At 49.5% G+C, this 10744-nt stretch overlaps 2 protein-coding genes across 2 annotated transcripts; both read right to left on the reverse strand.

The window, feature by feature from the left end:
- Positions 1 to 2546: 2546 nt before the first annotated feature.
- Positions 2547 to 5231, reverse strand: LOC125560998. The gene is made up of 2 exons (XM_048723745.1): positions 2715 to 5231; positions 2547 to 2626 (listed from the first exon to the last, which is right to left on the reverse strand). The coding sequence occupies exon 1, from the start codon at positions 4971 to 4973 to the stop codon at positions 3774 to 3776; it is 1200 nt and encodes a 399-aa protein (XP_048579702.1). The 5' UTR covers positions 4974 to 5231; the 3' UTR covers positions 2547 to 2626; positions 2715 to 3773.
- LOC5508489 lies at positions 5231 to 9891 on the reverse strand. Its single transcript, XM_048723736.1, has 2 exons — positions 9648 to 9891; positions 5231 to 9558 (listed from the first exon to the last, which is right to left on the reverse strand). Exon 2 carries the CDS (start codon positions 8639 to 8641, stop codon positions 5240 to 5242), a length of 3402 nt encoding a protein of 1133 aa, XP_048579693.1. The 5' UTR covers positions 8642 to 9558; positions 9648 to 9891; the 3' UTR covers positions 5231 to 5239.
- Positions 9892 to 10744: the final 853 nt, after the last annotated feature.

Consider the following 10744-nt stretch of genomic DNA (forward strand, 5'->3'; position numbering starts at 1 on the left):
CCGAATGTCAATCAACCAGAAGAATACAGGAAGTGACGGTCTAGACTATGTAATCAATCTCGACGTCGCCTCTCGCTTACGTTGATACCGGAATCTGTTTATGCTGCCATAGGTTCCTTAATCGCTCGTCGCCAATGTTATAAACACAGTCAAACTTTGTTCATTGGACTACCGAATGTCAATCAACCAGAAGAATACAGGAAGTGACGGTCTAGACTATGTAATCAATCTCGACGTCGCCTCTCGCTTACGTTGGCACCGGAATCTGTTTATGCTGCCATAGGTTCCTTTATCGCTCGTCGCCAATGTTATAAACACAGTCAAACTTTGCTCATTGGACTACCGAATGTCAATCAACCAGAAGAATACAGGAAGTGACGGTCTAGACTATGTAATCAATCTCGACGTCGCCTCTCGCTTACGTTGATACCGGAATCTGTTTATGCTGCCATAGGTTCCTTAATCGCTCGTCGCCAATGTTATAAACACAGTCAAACTTTGTTCATTGGACTATCGAATGTCAATCAACCAGAAGAATACAGGAAGTGACGGTCTAGATTATGTAATCGATCTCGAAATCGCCTCTCGCTTACGTTGGCACCGGAATCTGTTTATGCTGGGGGGAGGGGGGGGGGGGGGGGCGGGGGACCACAGGGTTTCAGAGAAACTAGTGGGAGGCGCAGATCGCCCCTTCGGGCCTCCCAGCCCCGTCTCCCGTCTTAGGCCTGGGAGGTGCGAATCCCCCCTCCGAGCCCCCCAGCCACGTCTCTATATATCAAGCGTATAAAATTTCACGTACATGAATAATTAGGGCAATCGTTCATGTAGGCCGGGCGCGTTTCACGTACATGAATAATTAGGGCAATTGTTCATGTAGGCCGGGCGCGTTTCGCTTACATGAATAATTAATTAGGGCTGTAGGCCGGGCGCGCGCGTACATGAATAATTAAGGCTGCAGGCCGGGCGCGTTTCGCGTACATGAATAATTAATTAGGGCTGTAGGCCGGGCGCGTTTCGCGTACACGAATAATTAATTAGGGCTTCAGGCCGGGCGCGCGCGTACATGAATAATTAATTAGGGCTCCTGGCCGGGCGCGTTTCACGTACATGAATAATTAATTAGGGCTGCAGGCCGGGCGCGCGCGTACATGAATAATTAGGGCGTGTAGGCCGGGCGCGTTTCACGTACATGAATAATTAGGGTGTAGGCCGGGCGCGTTTCGCATTCACGACTTTTTGGGGTAATTGAGCTTGGTACTTCATGACATACGTTTTTAAGGACTTTGTGACTCGCACCCTAATAAATGAAGCTGTTATGAAGTATCAAGGCTATATTTTTCCAATGATGCAGTTCGAACCCCAAGGACTTGCAATTAGACATCCGTCTGTCCTGTGGTATACCGAGCGTTCGAAGGATAAAGTGCGGAAAAGATTATTGCGGGTGGCTAAAGACCGGCCACGCAAACACGTGCGGCCGGAGGTGCATGGACACCTACTGCAAGGTGCACCTCCAAAGGCTCCGTAAGGGCAGCCCCCTCCCCGTGCCGTGCAGGGTCTGCGGCATAGGGACTCAGTCGGAGACGCGGTTGTGTCGCCCCTGCGGAGCGAATCGTGAAGGCCAGAGGATGCGTGGCATCGAGAGGCGCGGGGATGGTTCGCACTCGTCCTGTCTGACATCGCTGCCCGCAGTACGGTCAATTAGAGACTGGGTGGCGCAGGGCATACCCAAACGCTCAGTTAGAGACTGGGTGGCACAAGGTGTGCCCAAACATGGAGGCTTACATAGAAGAGGTTCTCGACAGCATGCATGACAAAGAGGCGCCCACCGTACTGGCAGGGCTGGTCCAGAACATCCTGGACGAGGACATCCCCTGCGATGTCAAACACAGGCTGCTTAAGCCGCTCGTACCGGAGAAAGTGTGGACAGAGGAAGTCGACCCTTTGCTGCCGGGACGGCGGCAAGAGGGAACAGAGGGCTTAGACCCCGAGGAGTACTATTCTCTCTTCGTCGGCGGCGCCCATCTTCGGTTCCCAAGCGTGGATGCCACTCTTCGGGGCCAAGACATAAACGCCAGTGTTTACCAGGAGATTCTCGATAGCGTGCCTGACAAAGAGGCTCCCGCCGTACCGGCGGGGCTGGTCCAGAACATCCTGGACGAGAACATCCCCGACGATGTCAAACACAAGCTGCTTAAGCCGCTCGTACCGGAGAAAGTGTGGACGGAGGAAGTCGACCCTTTGCTGCCGGGACGGCAGCAAGAGGGCCCAGAGGGCTTAGACCCCGAGGAGTACTATTCTCTCTTCGTCAGCGGCGCCCATCTTCGGGGCCAAGACATAAGCGCCAGTGTTTACCAGGAGATACGAGATCTTGGTGGAACAGGTGTCATTTCTCTAAAGCCGGTTGTGCGGGGCCTGATATTAGTGACGACGGCTCGGTGTGGTGGGTCTCGCACGAGCGAGAGTCTCTGCGGGCGAACGCAGTGCTTCCGCTGGTGCTCGAGATGGTAGACCCCTGTGCCGGATCACCCATCACACGAGAGTATACATCAAAGAGATACCAAACTTTATTTTAAGCGAGTCCTTTTCGTACAATAATCCTTGGATTTAAACTTTAACTCGGTAAAACCTAAATACAAACAACAGGTGCATTACAATTGCGGTCTCCATCCTACAAAAAGAACATTAAATCAGGGAAATACTAGGTAAATACTCACACTTTGGTCCCTTTAACAACACAAAATACCCTCGTGGGCGGGCGCCGCCATTACTCTCCCTCGCGAAACCGCTGACCGTCTATTATGCAATCGCGCGATACACTCATTATTTCCGGTTCCGGTACACCGGAAGGGGGGGACGTCGCTGCGATTGCGACATTAATGACTACTTATGTATTATAACGAATGTGAATGTCACTGAATGTCTCTGAAACGCAATAAAGGTATATCAAACAAAATCAATGTCCTTCTTGTATTGCTCTTCAGCTTGCTTAACATCGTAGTCTACTGGCACTAACAGCGCGAGTCGATGAACGCTTCTAGATACTACAATGTCTCTTGCGCCATTGTATTTCCGCACATTCTCGCCAACTTTGTATGTCTTGTACCTGATCTTGACCTGTCTTACTTTGCCATCACTTCCCGGAAACGCTTCCTTTACTTCGGCGAGTCGATGCTCTCCGCGTAGCATGTTCTTATCGGCAACAATCACTATATCTCCAGGCTTGAGGTTGCGATGGCAGGTGTGCCACTTCCGTTGTACTAACAGAGTTGGTGCATAAAGCTCCGTCCATTTCGTCCAGAATGCATCGGTTATCGACTGGACGAGGTGGTAGCGTGTAGTTATACGCCCTGTTCCGCGAGGTTGCCATCCCAGCGGATTGACGGCAGTAGCGCGACCAAGAAGTAAAATATTGGGCGTTAAAACGTTCACTTCCGAATCAGCATTTGGAAAGTTACCGATGGGTCGTTCATTCAACAGGTTGGTCACCTCGCTGCACAGCGTCTGGAACTCGGGGACTGATAATCTCTGATCATTCACTGCGAAGTGGATGGCGCGCTTTGCACTCTTTACTAATGCTTCTACCGCCCCTTGATTCCACGGGCTGTCTGCTGGTCCAAACACCCAACTCAGACCTTTATCTGCCGCCGCCTTTTGAAGTGCCTCTCGGTCTATATTCTCCCAGTGCTCTTTCAACTCACGATCTGCTCCAATCAATTGCGAACCGGGATCACTGTAGATCATCTCTGGCCAACCACGCATGCTTGCGAATCTGCTCAAGGCCATGAGAAATGAGCTCGTGTCGTATCCACTGCCTCAATGTGAACTGCTCTCATTGTGAGGTCTGTGAAGATGACACCATACGCCTTTCCACTTGTCCGCCTCTGCACTTCTCCTCGTACTGTGTAGGGTCCAAACAGATCGAGCATCACACTGTTGAACGCAGGTGCCGGCCGGAGTCTCGCGTCTGGGAGTGGGCCCATCTCTTGCTCTAAAAGGCTTGCCTCGAGCAACTTGCATAACTGACAATTCTTCCTGACTGACATGGCGAGTTTACCTCCATGAGGGACCCAGTAGTACTGCCGGAATCTAGCAAGGGTTGCATCTCGTCCTCTATGTCCTGCACGATGAGCGCGTTCCATTAACAAGCGTGTCCCTCGGTGACTGGATGGAAGTAACCTGTGTAGTCTCGAGTCTGGAGTCATGGCATTGAAACTGTTCAAGCGCTTTCCAACTACCCAGAAACAATCTTCATCGAACGTAGGGTGTAGCCTCTGGTAACGACCACCTTTTCCACCCTTGCGACTAGACTTACTCATTTCACTCTGCAGTGACTTCTGAATGTCCTTGACTACAAAGTCTTCTGCTTCTTGCAGGTCTCGAGCAAGGATTTCTGTAGTTCTGCCTCCGGAGAACGATCTTTTCTTAGCGATACCTCGGAGTCTTGCAACAACCCATATGACACGATTGATGTCACTGTATCGCTTGTAGTCGATGAATGGACTATCTGTTTCTCTCCGCTTTGCGACATTCGCCACACTGACTTTCTTCTCTCCAGGAAGTGGATCTTCATGCTGTAAGCCGAACTTCAGTCCCCATTCTTCAATCGGTTTGGTGAGAATAGGGGGTCCTTTCCACCAGTCAGAGTCTTCGTGTAGATCCTTGGGTGAGCGGCCACGGGTAAGCCAGTCTGCGGTGTTGTCCTTTCTCGACATCCACGCCCAGCACGACATGTCGCCATCTGTTGCAGCCTGTATCTCACCAACTCTGACTCCTTCGTAGACCTTGAAGCGAGTGCTCGTCTTGTTTATCATATTCAGTACTGTCTCAGAGTCCACTAGTTGCAAAACTCTATCGAACTCCAAGCGCATTTCCTTCTCAATAACCTTGCGCCCTCTCTTGGATAGAACAGCTGCATTCAGTTCCATTTGGGGAGTGGAGAGCTTGGTCACAGGGGCGATTCGACTCTTAGCCATGATGAGTCGACAGGCATGGCCTCCTTCTTGTAGCTGCCATCTGACATAAGCAGCAAAGCCATACGCCAAGTCGCTTCCGTCACTTAAGATGATCAGCCACGGCTTCCCCTCAGCATTGGGAGCACGAAGACATCTGTCGAGCTCTAGATGCTCGAGCTGGAAAAGATTGCTGAAGAAATCAGACCATCTACCTCGAAGATCATTTGGAAGTTGATCATCCCATCCGATGTTCCTTGCCCATGTCTCTCTCAGCAGCACCTTTCCAATCAACGTAAATGGCAGACGAAACCCAAGGGGTCATAAATCTTCATTACTTGCCCCAGAACCATCCTCTTCGTAAGAACTGCAGGCAACGACCTCGCCAAATCGGATTGTTCGATATCAGCTTCGGTGTGTATCCCCTTCCTCTTCTTACTAAAATTGAAGCTGACCTTATAGACTAAGGTGTCTTTGACTGGTTGCCATCCTACACCGAGAACGCGCAGATTATCCTCAGTTCCTTTCAGCATGTCACGTGGATCCTTGGGAGACTTGACTTCACTATCATCCGTTAGCTGCAAGTCTTCACCCTTGCGAGCGAAAGGTTCGCCGCTGAACTGCCAGCACTTGATCTTGAATCCTCCTTTCGCGAGCATGGCTTCGGCTTCACTTGCAGTCTTCACTGCGTCCTCTTTACTTGGGAACGAATCTATAAAATCGTCCACATAACTTGACTTCTCTAGGAGCTCTGCTGCTTCTTGACTGTCTTCTCGGAAAAGATCAGCTGTCTTGTAAATAGCCTCTGTGCTGATAGCTGGCGCAGGTGAGTCTCCCATGTTAACTCGCTCCATGACGTATACATCAGGGTCTCTGTCAGTCTGCAGATCTCGCCACAGAAATCGATGACAGTGCTGCTCTAGTGGTCTAAGCAAGACCGAGTTGAACATCTTCTTTATATCTCCCACCAGTGCAACTTGCTCCTCTCTCCATCGTAACAAGATTCCTAGTAAACTGTTCATATAGCCGTCGGGTCCCTTAGCAAGGTAAGAGTTCAAAGATGCTCCATGGCAGACCTGACTAGAATTGAACACAATCCTGACAGGCGTGGACTGAGACCGAGGATTACTAACCGCTAGATGGCAGATGTAGAATGCCGGTCCGTTCCATTCTTCCTTCTCTTGATCAGAAAGCTTTCGAGCAACTCCTCTAGCCACAATATCCTCCATCTGTCTCTTGTACGTATCCGCCCACTGTTCGTCCTTGAGCAAGGTGTGCTCCGTTTTCTTGAGAGTTGCCAAAGCAATGTCATAATTATCAGGCAACGTAGTTGGGTCTGTGAGCCATGGATAGCTGGTTATCCATTGCTGCTTGTTCTCATCGTACTGCAGATTATCCTGTATCATCTTCAACTCTTGTTCCTCTCTGAATGAGTATGTGTGACCAACTGTTGGACACTTGCCACAGCGACAGCCACCACACCGAGGTGTGGTCTCAGTACCTAACTCTTCTCCATGAATGAAGGCATCACTATGATCCGACAACTTCTTGTCAACACGGGCGTTGTTTGTCGCTCCGAGTCGGCTGACTTGCTCCGCAGGCACCTCAGTCTTGACTGTGCATAGAGGCACAACTGGGCGAAACTGTTCGTGACAATCCAAGCGAACATGGAGTGTGTTAAACTTAATTCTGCACTCGTGTATGGTCTTCACAAGATTGACATCGTGCGTTGTCTCCTCCTTCAACTTTGCATGAGTACCTTGCAGACAGATCCCCAAGTCACCAGACATCACACTTACGTGGTCTCCACTTCGTGCTTCTTCCTTCTTGGGGTGTAGGCCAAAGTAGTCGCACCCCAAAAGAACATCAACGCTGGAGGACTTCCTCTGTAGGGATTCTGGGTCATGCTCAGGAAACAGTTCTGCGACAGTGCGCATGTCCAGTTGGCTGACTGGACCCGTGATTCTATCCATACCGTACGCAATGATCTCAACCTTCTTACCCTTGACAGTTTTAAGGGAAAACGGATACTGTGCTGTGTCGTAGGTCTTTTGGACATTCCCCATTGTTGTAACATCCAGCGAATAATTCTTTAGCCGTTTCGCTTTAATTCTTTGCGCAGCGTCATGAGTGATGTAAGTTGTGTCCGAATCACCGTCACAAAACACGGTCACCGTCGCTTTCTTACTATTTCCAGAAACATCAGCTTGTATTATAGGGTACAAGGACAGACTGTCTCCTGGAACAAGGCGTGTCTTATTTGTTGAAATGTGAATTTCCCCTTGTGCATAGGATTCGCCCTGAGTTTCTTTCTGCGCCTTACACAGCAAGACATGGTGGTCACCACTTTGACACTTGCTACAGAGCCGTGTGCTCGGGCACTTACTCCTGAGATGGTCTCCAAAACATTTCAAGCGTGCATTCACTTGCTTCAAAACGTCCAGCTTGCCCCCTTTTCCGTATATGTCTAGCCTTTGAAACTCTTTACAATCTTGTGTCTTGTGCTTGATGGTGTCTTTGCGATGCGAAGGGTATGCACACTGGAAAAACTCTTTCTTCGACTTAGGGGTGCCTGCACCGTCACCAAGGTGGGTTTGCCCTCTACCACGCCCAATACTTTTTGCCCGTTTCGGGGGCAAATGCTGCTTCTCCGCCAAGCGAGCTACAGCTTCTCTTTCAGTCTCCAGGAACTTCATAAAATGGGAAAAGGGGTGGACTTTATCTTCAACTGACAAATTATGGTACTTTCTAATCCATTCTATCTTTGAATGCACAGGCAACAATTCACTAACAAAGTCAACATCTCTCATGGTCAGGACATCAACTTTCTTCATCTCTTCCAGTTGCGAATAAGCACATTCAACTACATCAATCATGTGTACAAGTCCCTTGTAGTCTCTGTCCTGGACTTGAGTTAACTTAATGATATCGTCAAGTGCTGCCTGGACACTAGCACTAGTGTCATCATAATATGCTTCAAGTTTCTTCCACATTATATCATATGCTTCTGGTTTCGTGAAAAACACCGAATTTATGCGTTCTTTCGCTTCCCCTTTAACAGACCGCTTAAGTTCGCTGGCTAGTGCAGCTTGATTGCTGTATGCATTATCTGCTAGTTGTTTCCAAACAGTCTTAAACTCCGGCCAATCTTTCCTTAACCCAGAGAAGATTGGGAGCGAAATCCTCTTTAAACTCACTTCAGAGTTCAAAGAGGTTCTAGTTCCAAAGGGATTATATCCCAGTGACCAGGGTTGATAATTAGTCTGCAATGGGGGTCGACGTGGGGTTTCATAAAAGCTAGGAATGCCATTTTCTGGATGGGTCACCGTTGGGTAGCCTGTGCTAGCTGGTGGGTAGCGTGGGGTAGCTGTTGGGTAGCCTGTGTTAGCTGATGGGTAGCCTGGGATAGCTGTTGGGTAACCTGTGTTAGCTGATGAGTAGCCTGGGATAGCTGTTGGGTAACCTGTGTTAGCTGATGGGTAGCCTGGTGTAAGGACACTGGACTGAGGAATCACTGGGATGCCTGTGGTAGGGAAACTTGAATGGGGAACATCTGGAGTTCCATTCTCTGTTGTAGGACTGTAGGACATTACTGGGGTCCTTGTGGTAAGGAAATTGGACTGAGGAATCACTGGGATTCCTGTGGTAAGGAAATTTGACTGGGGGACATCTCGAGTCCCATTTGCTGTCATCTAGATTGGACTTGGGAGTGTTTGGATGCTAGCACTGGACTGTGAGATAACTAAGTTTTCACTGACAGGGTTGGGTACTTGTGTGATCCCTGTGGAACAATGGGGAGCTTGGGGCCCACCTGTGGTCTGCGACTGAACTGTTGAAACGGAACTACCAGTAGCTAAATGGTTATGCAAAGCTTTGTCTATGTCTCTTTTCAAGTTACAAACAAGCTTCTGTATTTCCTGCACCTCAACTTCCTGAGCTTTTTCCATCGCCCAAACCATCCCCAACTTGGACATATTTTCCCACATTTCATTACTAAGTTTATCTTAATTGCACTTATCTTCCTGTAAGAGTTGGATTCCAGTATTTGTTAGCTCACTCCTTATGTCCTGCTCTATTCCATCAGCCAGTTCCTTTATTTTGATAAATGATTTAGAGAGCGCAGCTTTCAAAGGGAAAACTTGAATTTCCTTTGCCCTTTGCTTCTTTGCCTCTTTTAAATCGGAAAATACCCTCTTAGCATCCTCATACACTTCTTGCACTGCAGATTCATACTCTTTAAGGTCTTTTCCATTAACCACTTGGTACTGCTTGAATTTCTCCGAGGACACAGCATCCTCGAAGTCTTCGTTGGCATGGCAAAAGCCTTCGAAAGAATTTTCTAACTCAAGGAACAAACCATCCAAAGCATCTAGGTCGATTTCTCGGTCCAATGCGCCCTTGAGACGTCTTGCAGCCGTTGTGACCTCTTGTTTTGCCTTGCTTCGTAAGTTCTTGACTTTTAGAAACTCCTCCATAGCTCGGCAAAGTGTTTTACTGTGCCGGATCACCCCTCACACGAGAGTATACATCAAAGAGATACCAAACTTTATTTTAACGCGAGTCCTTTTCGTACAATAATCCTTGGATTTAAACTTTAACTCGGTAAAACCTAAATACAAACAACAGGTGCATTACAATTGCGGTCTCCATCCCACAAAAAGAAACATTAAATCAGGGAAATACTAGGTAAATACTCACACTTTGGTCCCTTTAACAACACAAAATACCCTCGTGGGCGGGCGCCGCCATTACTCTCCCTCGCGAAACCGCTGACCGTCTATTATGCAATCGCGCGATACACTCATTATTTCCGGTTCCGGTACAACCCCTATCGGCGTTACAGACTCTTTACGGTCGCTGGTAAGGCCCCCGCAGAGCCATTAGCACAAGATCGGCGGGTCGTTAGTCAAAAGAGGGGGCCAAATCGCAGTCGGTGCCCTGGAAGGCATCGATGCGGGTATTTGGGAGAAAGGACGAGAGTACCTCGTCTACGTGAGATACGAGCTTCGCCCTCTACCAGAGCAAAATGGTGAGCCTGGGCCAATGTTTGAGCGAGAGGGGAGTGACGCCTTCGCTAACTGTGTTGTGAGCTATGTTGCCGACTTCTTGAGAAATCGCGGCACCTCGCGCTCCCTTGGTCTAACGAAGACACGAGGCAAGATCCTCGAGCGATTTGACAAGAAGCTGGCCACTACGGGATGCACCAATGAAGACCTCTATGAGATGGAAAAGAAGCTCGAGGTAAAGCTAGTAGCCGTGGACGCCCTGGGTAACGTCCTGTAGGACTCGGAGAAGTACGAGACTAAGGCGGGGATCACCATCCCTTGCCACAATAACCACGCCTGGGCGGAGCTTCCGACTGAACCCCCTGCGATCGCGAGCGTCCACGGCCTAGACTTCGAGACTGAGAGGGAGCTTCGTTCGTTATGCCAGGGGGAGGCAGCGTCTCGCGCCACCAGTGCCGCCACAAAGACGCGCGAGGCGAAGGTGCGAGAGGTGCTCATCCGCTTTATAAACGGGGCGATCCCCAGAAGCACGAGGATCTGTCTGTGCGGGCGTGTTATAGTCACGCACGAAGGCAAACTGTACCGATCGGGACAAGACTGATGGGCTATCGACAGGGCGTTTACAGACGAGACTGGACATGATCCTCAATGGCTCCCTGATGATCACCCAGCCTACCAAGAGTACACCGAAGCTACGCACTCGATGGGCGGAGCAATAGGGTATCGCTTCAAGAAGTGGAACCAAAAAGAGAACATCAGGCCAACGCCTCTTAGATACAGGGACGTCTG

This window comes from Nematostella vectensis, chromosome 2 (assembly GCF_932526225.1).
Source record: "Nematostella vectensis chromosome 2, jaNemVect1.1, whole genome shotgun sequence".
Taxonomy (NCBI): domain Eukaryota; kingdom Metazoa; phylum Cnidaria; class Anthozoa; order Actiniaria; family Edwardsiidae; genus Nematostella; species Nematostella vectensis.

What these genes read in the sequence shown, in the direction of transcription:
- LOC125560998 (XM_048723745.1), bottom strand. Translation starts at nt 4,973, where the DNA reads ATGGCTAAGAGTCGAATCGCCCCTGTGACCAAGCTCTCCACTCCCCAA.
- LOC5508489 (XM_048723736.1), bottom strand. Translation starts at nt 8,641, where the DNA reads ATGACAGCAAATGGGACTCGAGATGTCCCCCAGTCAAATTTCCTTACC.